This window comes from Anabrus simplex, chromosome 6 (genome assembly GCF_040414725.1).
Source record: "Anabrus simplex isolate iqAnaSimp1 chromosome 6, ASM4041472v1, whole genome shotgun sequence".
NCBI classification, from domain to species: domain Eukaryota; kingdom Metazoa; phylum Arthropoda; class Insecta; order Orthoptera; family Tettigoniidae; genus Anabrus; species Anabrus simplex.
The window spans coordinates 161125425-161142963 of record NC_090270.1 but is presented as its reverse complement, the minus strand read 5'-3'; the positions used below and the strand labels follow the sequence as shown (position 1 = coordinate 161142963).

Genomic DNA, 17539 nt, shown 5'->3' with positions numbered 1-17539 from the left:
TACAAATTTTCACAACATCTCGTCAGATGCAGATAGTAGCTTCTGTGTGTATATGTGCAAGTGTTCCTCCCCCATTATTATTGTCCGAAGTGGTACACATCATTTGCTTGTTTGGCATTTGTCTCCCGATTCTAAAATATGCATTACACAAGATCGTCTCTGAACAACTACAGGTTTTCAAATAATACTTGTAGAAATGCCCTGTTGTGCTCTGTGTACAGCAAATTTACTCACCTTTAAAACTAATCCATATGATGTTTATTCTGAACACCTTAGTTTAAGAGATGTGCCTGTCTGTTAGGTCATCAGCCCAGAGGCTGGTTGGATCCTCAGAAAGCACCACATTTAGGAGATATTCAACAAAATTTGATGAAAAATCTCAACTTCTGCAACTTTCTGATAAAATCACAATTGTTTGAAAGCCTGTGCCTAAATCATTACATACCAAGTGAGTTGGCGATGTGGTTAGGGACACACAGCTGTGAGCTTGCATTCCGGAGATAGTGGGCTCAAACCCCACTGTCGGCAGCCCTGAAAATGGTTTTCTGTGGTTTTGCATTTTCAAATCAGACTGTACCTTAATTAAAGCCATGGCTACTTCCTTCCAACACCTAGCCCTTTTCTATCATCACCATAAGACCTATCTGCGTCAGTGCGACGTAAAACCAATTGTTAAAAAATTAATTTGTTACATAAGCCACAGAGCTGAATTTGGGCTCAAACTTTAGCAAATTTACTCCACTTTAAAATTGGAACAAATGACTTTCTTTGTTAGACGAGCTATTTAGGAGATATTTCACAAAGACTGAGGAAAGCTTAAATGAAATGAAGTTTTTTCAATGCCAAAGTATGCATGGAGGCACCCCAGAGTCGAAAACTTTGATTTTACATTATAGGCTCAACACCAACAATACATCAAACAATTAAAACTACCGGACCTTTTGCGCAGCAAACCTCTGTATTCAGATTCAATGCGATTTTACTGGACTAATGCTTATGTATAAATATTTGAAGTCACGTTTGTGTTGTTAATGGGTTTGTACAATTTTCAGTGGAATTTTACTGCTCAGTGATTATGGTAATCATTGATGTTGAATGAAATGTAACTAAATATTTATCTCTTAACTCTGACTTAAAAGAAATAAATAAGCCAGGAATAAAGTGAGTGAAAGTAATGCCAGATCATCTAGGGGCCCTGTGGTGTGGTTGCCATTTCTCAATTCCAAGTGGAGAGCCACTGGTAGATTTGTCCATTTTAGTGCTTAAACAGACAGGGAGCAGTGAGGATGTAGTGTACCCCTCATAGATAGATAGATAGATAAGAAATGGGTGAGCCCTGTTTTTGCAGAGCTCCACACATAGGTCTATGAAGACCCTTTGTGCCCCTTGAACGGGTTTGCCTAGTCCAGCCCTAGTGCTCCTATAAAGGATACCAGTGTCCGGATTTTGGCATTCCTGATGTCCTCCAGGCTCACAAAATGTGAGCCCAGGAATCAATGTCTAGTGCTTGCAAAAGCCTCGCACTGACATAACACATGCGCGGAGGTCTCCTCCTCCTTACCGCATCTTCTACACATCGAATCCTGGGTGATTTTCATGATGTGTAGGTGTCTCTGTAAGGTATTGTGGCCTGTTAACAGTCCAACTACCATTCTCATTCTGGTCCTATTCAAATTCATTAGGACCTTTTTATAGCTTTGACTAGGCCCTTTGATAAGTTCACGTGCCTGTCTTGCTATGGTTAACCTCTTCCAAATATCTAAGTGAGACTGGTTTATCCATTGGGATATTGCCAGTCTCACACTTCGGAGTGACACTCCCAGGAAGGGCTCTGGTCCTATGAAGAAACCCATTGAGCCCTGTTTCGCTAGTTTGTCAGCTTCTTCATTTCCACTGATACCTGTGTGCCCAGGAACCCATAATAAGGTAACTGAGCTAAGCTCACACAGCTGATCTAACATCCTTTGGCATTCCCATACCAGTTTTGATGTTGTTTTAACTGCACATAGTGCTTTTAGCGCTGCCTGGCTATCACTACAAATAGTGATATGTCTTCTGTGTCCAGGCATATTCCATATATTTACAGCACAGGCTAGTATTGCGTATACTTCAGCCTGGAAAACAGTAGCATATTTACCCATAGGAAGGGAGAGCCTTGTTGTACCCCTCATATGCAGGGGATATTTTAAAGCTTCTAAGAAGTTAAAAATGTGTAATAAATAGAAGGGAGAAAGGAGAATGGAGTAATACAACATGTGAATCAAAGAGGATCAGAGTTAGAAGTGTGGGCATTTTATTACTTGACAGTGCAAAGAAATGTAAACTTCCAAAAAGTTGATCAGGAAGGAACCAGGTAGTCAACATCTTATTACTCCTTAGACATAGCCAGCTGAATTTAATGTCCTCAAATGCCAATAGAGGGGCTGCCTGGCCGAGGCGGTAAAGGCGTGCTCGGTTCACCCAGAAGGACGTGGGTTCGAATCCCCATCAGGAAGTCGTAAAATTTAAGAAACAAGATTTTCACTTCCAGAGGTGCATATGGCCCTGAGGTTCACTCAGCCTACACCAAAAATGAGTAACAGGTTAATTCCTGGGGTCAAAGTCGGCCGGGCGTAGAGCTAACCACTCTACCCCATCACATGCCATGGTTAACAATGGTGGAAGCCTTTACCTTCCACTCCTCCAAGGGCCTTCATGGCCTGTAAGGAGGTGATTTTGCTTTGCTTTTTTTGCAAGTGCCAATAGAGAATATTCAGTCTTGTAAAACCACTTGAAATAGATGCAAGTACAAACTTAACAAATCAAAAGCTGTACCCATGCAGCTCCAATTCAAGCTATTCAATGCACTGACAAACTTGACAAATCAAGAGATGTACCTTGTCATCCAGATAACTTGACTTAAAATTTATTGAGGTATGAATGTTTGTATGCTTGAAAGTAAGTATATAGGTTAATATCATCCTTTCATTGTCTGAATGTTACATGCAAACTAAATGAATCTCCTATTTCATAAACAGCAGCAGAAGATGCAAGAGAGGGAGGATCACCAGAGAGACCAAGGAGGTATGAATGAATATACTTTATTTCTTACACCATACATAAGCAGCTTTAACAATGTATAACTTAGTATTCAGCATGTTAATACCTAATAATAATAATAATAATAATAATAATAATAATAATAATAATAATAATAATAATAATAATAATAATAATAATAATAATAATAATAATAATATATCATATATTAATATTAAATTTTTAATATAGAAAATTAAATAGAAAATAGAAAATTAATCCTACTCTACAAAGTATATTAAGTTAGCGTTATAGTTCAGTACTTACAGAACATTGACCACAGATTGAATATTACAATGAAAGCTTATTTGGTGAATGCTTGAAACAGCTTATAACAATATAGATTTTTTTAATACATGATAGAGAGGTTTCAGAAATTCATTGTTACAATAATTCAGGTAGCAGTCTAGAGCAGGGTTCTTCAATTATTTTTGTCTGGGGTCCAAATACTTGGTTGAATAAGACAGGTGCTGGTCTTGCTTACAGTAGCCTAATTGGCTACTCTGTATAATAATTACAGAAAAGAATTAAATATAGTGTATATTAGTACAAATTGGCACTCCATGAATTTTTTAAAAATTTCAATGATATTTTAAATTCAGTGACAATCTGCAGGTTTGAAATATACAATTCACCATCGACCTCATCAGTGAGAGAAATAGTCACAACCTGAAAAATGTCTTCCAATTTGTTGAATGGCATGAATTGTTCATCAATTTCTCTCCTTAGTTGATACAAAAAGTATGATACTTTTTGCTACAAACTTTCATTACAAGCTGTATTTAATGTCACACCCATTGAGAAAACTTCTGATTTCATCTTTCAGTTCAATGAATCTGGAAAGCATATTTCCTTTGCTAAGTCAGCAAATATTGTTGTGAAGTAAAAGATCTGTCTGCATGGTACCAAGTTCTTCAAGGTAGGTTCTAAAAAGTTTGTGTGTCATTGAGGATCTCTCATTCAAAAGATGGATCATACAGGTGGCTGTACTCAAAACATCAGATAATCAAGAGACAACTTATTGCATAATGCTGTTTTGTGATTGTGCAATGGCAAAACACAACATTACTATTTTGATCTTGAATATGATGCATCTGCCACTCTTATCTGCCGCATGCTACGAACATAATTTATTACCACTGATAACAGACTTCCCCACGTCATATCATTCTCAGACATAATGGTGCCTAGTGTCCGATATATTGTATGTCTTCCACAAGACTGTGTTCAAAATCCTTGAAGTTCAGTACTTCTTCTTCAAATCGAACGTGCTTAAGCAAACGAATATATACCATAGTCTGAAGATTTGTCCAGAGCTACAGAGTGCATAGAGACATAACTGATTTCCTGCTTGGTAAAAACATCCATTGATAACAATCCTACCCTGTGCACATTTGTAGCAATAGACAGCAGTATACTTCTTACGACTTGAATTTTGTTATTTTCACATCATTTGAAAATGACATGCTAAACCTAACTAAAAATCTAGACTACTTTTAAAGATGCCTGTGTTGCTTTATACTGTTCTATGATATGCATTCTTGACCAGCATCTAACAAATCTAACTGTCTGGTTTCTTGCTTACTGAAGGTGTAATTTATTTGTCATAACTAAAATCCTTACTGTTGAAATGCCACTTTAAATATCCTTACTTAATCAAAGCAACTTTCTGATTGCAAATTAAACGTGCCATTTTTACATCTGTCCCTCATAACACAAAAGTTCACTGAAATAATTGACAACTTACACTGATCTATAAACAATACCTTATTTTGAAATTCGCTTGAGGAGCAAGCGACAGCCAGCTACTAAGTATAACAGAGAAGAGGTCACAGACTAGATATAAATCAACATAAATACACAGATACTCACTGTAACCTCCGCTTGGATACAGCAATGGCCAATGGCTGACATACGGACATCGCATCCCTGGACCTGTCTTTATGCGGATGATGTGGTACTTGCCCAACAAACACGCCTTGGAATCCAATGCCAAACACAAACTTGGAGTGATAAATTAGCTGAGAATGGTCTGCACCTCAACACTCAGAAAACGGAATATCTAGAATGTGACCCCCAAACTAGTGGAACCATAAGGATCAATAATCAAGACTTGTCAAAAACCATGCATTTTAAATACCTAGGGTCAGTTGTCACTTCTAACTGTGATGCCACTTTTGATACCCGAGTGCGGGTAAATGCAACCTGGCTCAAGTCGAGACAAGTCACTGGAGACCTCTGCAATAAAAAGATGCCTCACCATCTAAAGGCAAAAATTTACAAGACTGTGGTATGCCTAGCAGCTATTTACAGGGCAAAATGTCACCCAATGAAAAAAGGCATGAGCAGACTCTTCATACAATAGAAATGAAGATGCCTCGATGGACTCTTGGACTGACTCAATGTGACCACATAAGAAATGAAGATGTTCGACAAAGGCTTGGCGTCGGTCCAATTGTGGAGTAAGTGAGGGAAGTGCGTCTCCGCTGGTACGGTCACGTTATGAGAAGGAAGGATGGCTCAGTTGCTAAAACAGCTCTCCAGGTTGATCCAGGAGGAATACGACCATGTGGAAGGTCTTTAAAGCGGTGGACTGACAATATCAAGGCTGACATGCACAACATTGGTTTAAAACCTGAGGATGTCAGCAATAGGATGAAATGGAGGAGATGTAGCAAAACAGCGGACCCCATACTTTGGGATAAATGCTAGGAAAGAGAGACTCACTGCCAACTGTGGATCAAACACTATTTTAAGCCCGCGAACATCCAAGTTGTACATTACCCTCGAAGGTGTTTTATTGTTTTGAATTGTTATTTTCTCTTTCTTTTTTACCCTTGACATCGTATAAACCATGCAGGTCTGGTAAAAAAGGCATCGAGGTTTTGAAGACCCATGTTCTAGAGTATGTCCTCTTAGAAACACAGGACAGTCAGGAAGCAGATGATGTACTGTCTGAGGGAATCCACAGAAACATGAATAATAGTCTGAAACATTTATCTTAAATTGCTCGATGTCTGACTTGAATTTACCATGGCCAGATACAAATTGAGTTCACAAAGTTCATCACTAGTACTTTACACTGAAGCCAATACGGGATCTTGGGAAAAAATGTTTTTCTCATAACAGATCCATTCAGAGTTGCAGTCCAGAAGTTGTTCAACTGCCAGCCTCAGTAGCTCAGTCGGTAAAGCGCTGGCTTTCTGAGTCCAGGTTCAATACTGCCTTAGTCTGGTGGTATTTGAAGGTACTCTAATATGTCAGCCTCATGTCATTATATTTACTGGCACATTAAAAAACTCTATGGCATAAAATTCTGGCACCTGGGCGTCTCCAAAAATCATAAAAGAAGATAGTGGGACATAAAATCAGTAACATTAATATTGTTATTAGTTGTTCATTGTATGCACTGTGATTTCTTTAATCTTTATTTTTAGTTAAGGAGATAGTGGGTTCGAATCCTACTGTTGGCAGCTCTGAAGATGATTTTCTGTGTTTCCCAATTTCCCACCAGGCAAATGCTGGAGCTGTACCTGAATTAAGGCCATGGCCAATTCCTTCCCACTCCTACCATTTTTCTGTCCCATTGTAGCCATAAGACCTATCCTTGTTGGTGTAGAAAAGAAAAAAGAAAAGGTAGACTCTGAAGATGTTCTTGTAGAGCAAAGCATATCATTCCGATATTAATGTGTTCTTTTACAGATCCTGGTATGTTATAGTGTTCCAAGTGTTATATATGACAGAGAGAAAAACTTTAAAGTTATTTCAACTATTGCTATTAACATGACTTGCTGTTACACATAATTTATCAATTAGTTTTCAATCCATTCTTTTTTACTCTAGTTGTAGACATTCCATGTTGAACTTTCAAGTACGTAGTAGTAACTGTGATGTAGCTTTATTTTCTGTTTTTTGTGGGATTGTCCAGAAAGGAGGTTATTTTCTCTCGTCTTAGAATTCTCAGAACACTTAATTTTTTAAAAATGTTATTTGCTTTATGTCCCACTAACTACTTTAACGGTTTTCGAGATGCTGAGGTGCCAGAATTTTGTCCTGCAGGAGTTCATTTATGTGTCAGTAAATCTACTGAAACAAGGCTGACGTATTTGAGCACCTTCAAATACCACCGGACTGAGCCAGGATCGAACCTGCCAAGTTGGGGTCAGAAAGTCAGCGCCTCAACCGTCAGAGCCACTCAGCCCGGCAACACTTAATTTAGTAACATAGAGAGAGAGAGAGAGAGAGGAGCATGAGGAGGAACATATAATAGGATAAGCACAGTAATAAGTTAGCATCAGAAGTGGGAGCAATAAGAAGAGAAAACAGGACAAACATGGAAATACCTACAAAAGGACAAGGATGATCTCCACATTTTCATACACTGCCATCTTCTAAAAGATGTGCTCTTTCTTCTTCAATCCCAATTCCTACATCCATTTTTTCTCAGCCCCTAACAACCTTGTTTCTGCTTCCCAACTTCCTCAGCAGAGCAGGCTTCAACACTCTTTGTTGGGCTATCTTGACAGATCTTCAGACCTGATATGGAAATTGGTATAAGAAGAAAGTCAGATAAACACAGAAAAGAGAAGAGACATAATAGAAAGATGAATAAAAGTTATAAAAGTCTAGGAACATTGGAGAAATGCAGTAGGAGGAAAGGACCCCAATGGGTCAATATAAGTAATGGAATGAAACAAACAAATGTCAAATGAAGTCATTTATAGAGAGAGAGGTACATGAAAAAAAATACATCTATATACGAAGGCCATCCGGAAAGTGGTACCCGTTTGCGCAATAAAGACACAGGAGTAAATATTAACAAATATACACATTTTTATTGGAAAAAGCATACTTTACACTACTTCTCCACATAATCTCCAAGCAAATTTAGGCATTTGTCATAACGTGGGACGAGTATTTGTATTCCACCGTCATAGTCCTCCACTGCCAGCGTATTCAGATACGTAGTCACAGCTCGTTTAAGTTCTTCATCACTGTCAAATCTTTTTCCCGCCAGAAAGTCTTTAAGCTTTGTAAAGAGATGAAAATTCGAAGGGGCCAAGTCCGGACTATATGGGGGATGGTCGAAGGTTTCCCACTTGAATTGCTGCAAAAGTTTTTGTGTTATCACAGCTGCATGAGGCCTGGCATTGTCATGAAGGAGAATGATGCCTGTAGACAATAGACTTCGCCGTCGATTTTGTATTGCCCGCCGTAATTTCTTTAATGTTTCACAGTATGCATTAGCATTAATTGTGTCTCGACAGGCCATAAGATCAGTGAGCAGTACACCTCGGTGATCCCAGAAAACGGTTGCCATGAGTTTCCTGGTGGACAGAACTGTCTTGAATTTTTTTGGTTTGGTTGGTGAATGAGCATGATGCCACTCCATTGACTGTCGTTTACTCTTAGGTGATGCATAACGAACCTATGTTTCATCCCCAGTAATGATGCAAGTCAGAAAAGAGTCTTTCATCGGAATAATGTCCCAGAAACGTCAGTGCTGCAGCCATATGCTTGGTTTTGTGCTCCTCTGTAAGCATGTGAGGGACCCACCTTGCACAGCAGTTGGTCTGTAATGACAGATGGTCTCCCTGAACGCTCCTCGTCGTGTGTATTCCCCCTTCCTAGGTTGAAGTTGCGACACCAGCGCCGAATAGACGACTCGTCCATCACATTATCTCCATACACCTCTGTTAATTGGCGATGAATATTACAAGGTCGAACATTTCGTGCATTAAGAAATTTAATCATGACCCTCACTTCATAACTGGCGGGGTTCTCAATTTGTTTAAACATTTTAAACGATCACAGACACAACAAAGGCAATGGTAGCATCACACAACCTCCCACAGAGCAGGCAGACAAGCCACTGACGCGGTCTGATCTTGCCCAGCGGCTACCCGAGTCATCAGCGATTCATGCGGCGCTAATGGGTACTACTTTCCGGATGGCCCTCGTACCTATATAAAATAAGAGTTTTGTCTGTACATTGCTCGGAATTTGAAGAAAATGGTATTTCTCTATCGGTCATGTCCACTGTAACAAGGATATGCACTTTTTACTTTTCCGTAATTTCTGTCTGTCTGTCTGTCTGTCTGTCTGTCTGTCTGTCTGTATGTATGTATGTATGTATGTATGTATGTATGTATGTATGTATGTACACACATCACGAGAAAATGGCTGAAGAGAATTTTAAAAATTGGTATGTAAAGTCGGGATATGAGCCACTGCAATCTAGGCTATAAATCATTTCATTCACGCTGAGTGAAATTGTAGTCTAGGGGAAGACCTAAAGTTTAATTCTCACATATTTATATTATTAGTGGTCCTATCGATAAATACTGCAAAACTAGAGTTATATAGCATTAGATTTCCCATCATTTATGTCTTATACACTTTTACCATATCGGCAATAACACAGATATTCCTGAATTTGTATTTTTGTAGCTAAGTCCATATCAATGCCGAGCCATGAGAAAATGGGTTAACAGAATTTAATGAAAATCGGTATAGGCCTGTATAGTCTCGGAATAAGAAACTAAAGTGTAAGCTATAAACAATTTTATTCACCCCTGGATGAAATTGTAGTTTAGGGGAAAGTGCCTAAAAAATTTAATTTTTAAATGCCTATGTTTTTGGTCCTGTTGAAAAGTACTACATAACAAAAGTTAGAGAGAATACAATTTCCAATCATTTATGTTTTATTCAGTTTTACCATACCGACTATGATAAGAGTAGTATTTCAGAGTAGGAAGAAAGCTAAAAAATGTGAAGGCCTACAGTATCGAAAGCACATAACATTGAGCAACAATAACATTACATTGGCCATTGTTTGTTGTGATGTTCTTTGTTCCTTATGCTACCACTCAACTCCGATAGATGGGATTACTGCTGTGTACTGAGTATAACGGCCTGAGTGAATACTGGCGGAAAATAGCTGGGGAGTTATTATTATTATTATTATTATTATTATTATTATTATTATTATTATTATTATTATTATTATTATTTATTTTCCACTAATTGTAGTTACAATTTAGGGATGGTGAATGGAGAAAGGGCATAGCCCCACATACAAAAGTGCCTCCATCACCACTTAAAATTATAATATACAAGTATAAAATTACATTCTACATGGTGTTCTTATATACAGTTACCGTATTTACATAGGCATATTTACATAATACTCACAAGATCTGATCAACATTCAAGTAATTCGACACACACACACACGCACACGCACACGCACAGTCTCTCCCCCTCTCTAGAAACCTCACATATATTTTAGCTAGGCCGGCTCACTCATTCCCATTTACCGTCTCAATCACTCGGGACCCCATAACTTTCATCCATCCTCCCACTCATACTGAACATTCACACAGTAGATAAATTATGTTTTGTACAGAGGGTTTTGTTATATATACATCCGTTTTACGTCTTTACAAAAATTTTCTGCAGGTAGTTCTTTTATCTGCGGTGGGAGTTCATTCCACAATCGAGCAGAACGACTAAAGAAGCCACTTTGATATGATGCTGTTCTTGCAAATGGAGGGAAAAGGGACACACCTCGACCTCTTTGAGCGGAACGATAGTTCAGCTGTAAGCGGTTGAAAGGGTTTATATGAATGTTACCTGCGAGGGATTTTCTCAGGAAAGCAATGTCTATTTGTTTACAGAGGGATGTTATGGAGGGCAGTGACCTGGCTGTATTTAAATGACCGTGTTGAGTAATTAGTCGTTCTGCTCGGCGTTGAACTCTCTCTAGTTTCGTCATGTTCTCCACTGTAGTAGGGTGCCAGGAAGGAAGCCCGTACAACAATATTGGCCGTACTAATGACAAATAGGCTGTCTGAACGGCTTTCTTCCTGGCTCCCAGTAGAGATCTGCAGATGAATCCCAGGACTCTGTATGCTTTGCACCTTATTTCCTCAACATGCTTATTCCATTTTAAATTGCTGCAGATGTGAATGCCAAGCAATTTTATTGAGGTACAAGGCATCAGGTTTTTACCACACAGTGAAATTTCGTGCTGTAACTGTGATCTTGCTCTAGTAAAGCGGATATATTTACATTTCTGTACATTTATACACATTGTATTTATTTTGCACCACAGAACCACGTTATCAAGATCTGATTGTAACTTATTTACGTCGTTCTCATTGCGAATGGCTCTGTAAATGATGGTGTCATCAGCGTACTGTGCCATAGAAGACGATACACAACCTGGCAGATCCAGCGTAAATATTGTGTACAGCAGCGGCCCTATCACACTACCTTGAATCACACCCGAGGTGACTGAGGTTTGTTTTGACCTGGCCCCACTGAACACAACGCTCTGCGTCCGACCTACCAGGAATGATCGAAACCATGCCTGCAGGTTGCCTTGAATGCCATACTTGTTAAGTTTTAACAACAGTCGTTGATGAGGTACCTGATCAAAGGCCTTACTCCAGTCGAGAGTTACGCAGTCCACTTGGGATATATTAGACTGGTCCAGGGAATGTTGCCACTCATCAGTTACTGTTGTTAAAAGTGTAGTACAGGATTTTCCAGGGAGGAATCCATGTTGGTTGTTATTCAACAGGTTTCTCTCATTCAGAAAATCCAGCACATGTTTAACAATTAGGCGTTCCATGCATTTACATAAGCCAGATGTAATAGAGACTGGGCGATAGTTGTCTACATTTTCCCTGTCACCATCTTTGAATACGGGAACGACATTTGCTTTCTTCCATTCTTCTGGAACAGTCCCACTGTTCATTGAAATGTTAAATATTGCACAGAGAGAAGGTGCTAATGCTTCTGCACATCGATGGAGAATTCTGGCCGGCACATTGTCTGGGCCGTTGGCAGCATGAGGTCTAGTTCTCCGAAGACTTGTTACGACCTCGTTAGCAGTGAAGTACAAGCTAGTTAGGGGCAGGAAGGGAGGGGTTGACCTTGGAGTGAACATGTCTTCATCCTTGTCAGCAGTGGAGAAGTTATTTTTAAATTTACTATTGAATGTGTCTGCTATTTCTTGGGGAGAGGAAACTGATAGTCCGTTGTACTTGAAGATGGATGGAGCACTTTTGCCGCTTTTGTTTCTAATGAAAGCCCATAGCTCTTTACTATTGGAACTAAGGCTGTGGTTCATCATAGTATTCCAGCTATTCAATCCCTACTCTGACGCGCTGTTTTGAATGAGCAGTGTGCCCACTTAAGGCAGAGGCTCACATAGTAGCAGTAGTATGACCTGGTCCAGAATTACAATTTAGGTCTATTCCAAATTATAGGACCACAATTCACTAAATAACTAAAAATTCAACCTTGTAAAGAGCCGTTTCTTAAGAAAAGCTTCTTCCTCTTCACTTTTATTAAATTCTACATTCGTTTTATTCAAAATTAGATCGGCAGCATAGTACTGTTTGTTAAAAGTGAGAAAAGGTGTGGTTATTCATTTGATCAAATATTTCGTATGAAAGCATTGCTTTTAATCGCGCCACTCCTACTGACATCATTGTAATGTCCTGTGTTCATTTCAGTTGGGGAAACTACTAAGGTAGTCTTTCTGAGGATGTAAAAAGGCAGGTGGAGAGTGAATATCTGACATTATAATGAAAACTCTGCAATCTAATTGTTACTGATGGTAGGCGAGCAGGTCTACGTTTACAAAATGCCCTAACCCAGTCTTCATATGGGAAAAGACATTTGGTGACTTCCCCGTCATGTTTCTAGGCTAACATTAAGAGCTATGCAATTTAATACAATCTCACTCTCAACGTGTACAGTACCTAACCTAGAATTCTGTATACAATGTACAATTCCGGTGCGAAGCACGGGTACATTAGCTAGTAGTAGAATAAATATGACAACTTAATCTATGTTGGAATGGGTACCAGAAGACTACAATTTATCATTACTACTTAATGTAACATTGTAAAAGAAAATGTTAGACATAAAATTTGCAGGTTTTTGAAAACTAATTGGCTGTTTTGTCCTTTAATTATACCTAGACTTGCTTGACTCTTCTCTTTCTAGAATGAGAAACAAAAAACTCAAGTCACTTTCTAACTTGCTGATTCAATACATTTCTAACATCACACCAGTGTCACAATGCACTAGGAATAGTAGGTGTTTGTGACTCATCCTTTGTAAAGTAGGGTGTTAAGAAATAGTGACATGTCCTGGAAGAACTTAAATTTTGCAGATTGATTGCTATTATTGTATTATAATCAGTTATATCTGAAGACAGAAGAGAGTTGTAAAAGAAGTAGTTCTCAACAATGTAAAGGGAATTCTTTTCATAATAGCTTTATCACCTCATAATATACATAGATACAATGTGTTAATTTAATTTCAATGTACAGTATTCCTATAACAAGATTTCTTAGCTCTGCCTTCTTTTCTGTTACAGAGCTCAGAGGGTACCTCAGGGAGGTAAGTTCCACTAAGAAGACTTGTACATCATTATTTAGAAATAAAAGTAGTCATATGAAGGGCATTGAGAAGTATTTCAGTACTTAGATGAACTTACTTGTAAATTTAAGGAGTAGTGTTCATATTTCATTTCTGTGTGTTTAAATACAAGGAACTATTTTCTGAACTAAGATCCAGAATCAAGCAATATTTACTAACTTGGAGAGTCTCCGTCAAACAAATTATCAGAAAGAAGTTTGCGAATATATAAGTATAAAGAAGTTGTTTGATTATGTTATTTAAAATTAGATACCTTATATGTTTACTAGCATTTACCCAAGCCTTTGCACACATGAAATTCTTTCCAATTTTATATGAATTTCAACCAATAGTAACTTGCATCTAGTTTCCTTATATAACTGCAGTGCTTCAGCATTCTGTGCAAACAGTATGAAAGGCTTGTCAGTGTGATTGTAACTGGCAGAAACAGCATATATATGAGAATCCCTTGATCAGACAGCTGGAAGAAATATAAGGCACACTGAACCCCATGGTGGCAGATTACTTTTCCACACGTTTTGCTTGCTCACCATGCAAGTAGGAAGGATAAACTTCCCTTCTCTCCTTGCCTCCTTAGCTGCACACAAATGAGCTAAATCTGCAGTAGAAGCAGCACAGACATTTTCATAAACACTTCCTAAAGCAATAGTACTGATCAAAAATACATATTGCAGCATATTTTATTGATCATTAGTACTGATCATACTGAATATATATACTGTAGCATATTTTATTGATCATAAGTACTGATTATACTGAATATATATACTGTAGCATATTTTATTGATCATTAGTACTGATCATACTGAATATATATACTGTAGCATATTTTATTGATCATTAGTACTGATCATACTGAATATATATACTGTAGCATATTTAATTGATCATTAGTACTGATCATACTGAATATATATACTGTAGCATATTTTATTGATCATTAGTACTGATCATACTGAATATATATACTGTAGCATATTTTATTGATCATTAGTACTGATCATACTGAATATATATACTGTAGCATATTTTATTGATCATTAGTAAATTCGATTGCTTTCTGCGTAGTTCATTTCACACTTTCTTTAAAAATGTAAATTGATGAAAATTGTTTAGAAATGTAGATAAACGTATGTTGAAATTCTTGTAAGTTAAAACTTATCTTAATGAAGTGCTCCAGTAGTGCTTCCTCTCTCCTTACTAGTCCAACAAAGAGTCCAAAGTGGTGTGATCCTCTATCATTAGTGTGAGGCCAGCTAGCTAGTTTATCAGTAACTGTCCGACGACTATTTTGAATAGTACTTTTAGCTTTATTATTAAGGTTATTGCATTTTGTTTTGGAAATCATATAGGGGTCCTTTCATAAGGTACATTCTTCTTCTTCTACCTTTTTTCCCCAACCTTGTAGATCATGGGTGCAAACTGCATCACGCATGTGGATTTGGCTCTGTTTTATGGGCAGGGTAATGGAGTAATGGGAGTAACGGATTCCCACTCCCTTTGACAGGCGAGGGACTCCTTGGAAACAAGTTGGCGAACGAAATGGAATTCGATGGGGAGCTATCAATATTAATGGGCTTATGGCAGAAAGAAAGTAGAACTGGCTGAGTCAGCAAAGCGGATGCATCTGGATGTACTAGGAATAAGTAGTATTCGGGTAAGGGGAGATAATGAGGAAAAGATAGGAGATTATAAAGTGTACTTGACGGGGAGATTATAAAGTGTACTTGACGGGTGTTAAAAAGGGAAGGGCAGAGTACGGGGTAGGACTTTTTATTAGGAATACTATCGCACGCAACATAGTTTCTGTTAGGCATGTAAATGAGTGAATGATGTGGGTAGATTTGGCAGTTGATGGAATTAGGATGAAAATTGTCTCAGTGTATATGCAGATGAGGATGAAGTTGACAAAGTTTTATGAAGCATTTAGTGACATCGTAGTCAGGGTGAACACCAAGGATAGGTTAGTGCTAATGGGCGATTTCAATGTGAGAGTTGGAAATAGAACTGAATGATATGGAAGGGTGATTGGTAAATGTGGGGAAGATATGGAAGCTAATGGGAATGAGAACCATTTGCTGGAATTCTGTGCTAATATGGATTTAGCAATTATGAATACATTCTTCAAACATTGTAAGATTGTATTTTAAATGTTGTACCATACATCAATGTTTTTTTAATGTGTCTTGCCAATTTTAATAATATCTATTTTGTATTCTGATATATTAATGTTAATTTATTATAGCTGATGATGTGCCTTAGGGGACGAAACATGTACTACTAATATAAGATTATAAATTTTATTGAATAGGCATACCACTTTTTTATAATATTTAAGTATGTTAAATATTCTATTTGAGACATGAAAGTAGTGAGAATGATTGCTGGTATAAGCAGGTGGGAACAATAACAGGAGAGTACTTGGAATGAGGAGATAAAGGCTACGTTAGGAATGAACTCGATGGATGAAGCTGTATGCATAAACCAGCTTTGGTGTTGGGGTCGTATGAGACGAATGGAGGAGGATAGGTTACCTAGGAGAATAATGGACTCTGTTATGGAAGGTAAGAGGAATAGAGGGAGACCAAGATGACGATGGTTAGACTCAATTTCTAACGATTTAAAGATAAGATGTATAGAACTAAATAAGGCCACAGCATTAGTTGCAAATAGAGGATTGTGGCAACATTTAGTAAATTCACAGAGGCATGCAGATTGAACACTGAAAGGCATAACGGTCTATAATGATAGTGTATGTATGTTATAGCCAGATGCCCGTCCTGACGCCAACCCTATCTGGAGGAATTTAATCACTATTGTGTGTTTCTTTGGTGATTGGTAGTATGGTGTGTCATGTGAATATGAAGAGTAGCATGTTGGGAAAAATACAAACAACCATCCCCCGAGCCAAAAGCATTAATCACACGCGATTAAAATCCCCAATCTGGCTGGGAATCGTACCTGGGACCTTCTGAACCAAAGGCTTCAATGCTGACCATTCAGCCAAGGAATTGGACAAGATAACTACTACAATGACAATAATGCTACAAATACATTTCCATAAATGGTATTGACATCACTGGAAAATTACAACGGAAAATTACCAATAAAGTAGCTATCCCATTGAATGTTCATTGAACAACTCCTATATAATTTTCAAAACAATTAAAATACAATAATAATAATAATAATAATAATAATAATAATAATAATAATAATAATAATAATTGTACGGGAGGTACACCTCAACTCCGAACATTCAAAAGAAGTGCCATAAAGAACTCTATCTATCGAACAAAATGTGAAACTGCTACTGCATGAAGTTGGGACATTTGAGAAGATGTCACTACTGAATAATTGAGAAGTTTGTCATTTCTAAGTTTCCTAAACTGTGTGGATTTATTTTTGTTTTGTTTTGGTGTACATCAAGATGTTCCAACTTTTCTCCATAGATGTCTCTACAAAAACTGTGGTCATGCACTCTGGTGCAAGACGGAAGAATTAGTGATTTAAAGAAATATTGTGTTTCTATGTTTTCATAACTAAATCCATGTTCATTTATTTTTGGGTTGGCAACTCTTCCTTCTCATCCTGCTAGCTTTTGAATTTGGCCAATTAGAAAGTTTTGTATTTATTTTTCAGCCTATCACAGACTTCTTGTAGGTTTTTGGTGTAACTTTCGATTCAATCAATAAAAAAGAGAGGGTTCGTACGGATTTAGTCCAGAACTCTCTCGAGCCATCCCCTCGCGTATATAAGCTGCGGCCTTTCTGGCTACCTTATCTTTATCGCTGTATTTCTGAGTGTGTGTGTGTTAAGACAGGAGGCAGCGTGTCTCATTTTTCGCCAGGCAGTCTATCAGCCTATGTAATGACCACCAATCTTATTTTTCTGTAGCTACCTCCGCAGACTTACACGAGGGGAAGGTTCAAATTTCTAATTATGTAACCTGCTGTTTTCTAAAATGTAAACCTTCTTTCAGCTAATGTCAAATTTCATA

The 17539-nt window shown here is 37.9% G+C and overlaps 1 protein-coding gene across 1 annotated transcript in view; it reads left to right on the top strand.

Annotated features, from left to right (window-relative positions):
- Positions 1-5397: 5397 nt before the first annotated feature.
- LOC136875912 (uncharacterized) overlaps positions 5398-17539 on the top strand; it is a 159446-nt gene continuing 147304 nt past the window's right edge. Inside the window, exons 1-2 of the mRNA XM_068228251.1 lie at positions 5398-5540; positions 13478-13500. Coding sequence (XP_068084352.1) covers positions 5398-5540; positions 13478-13500 — 166 coding nt within the window. The remainder of the gene's footprint in view (positions 5541-13477; positions 13501-17539) is intronic.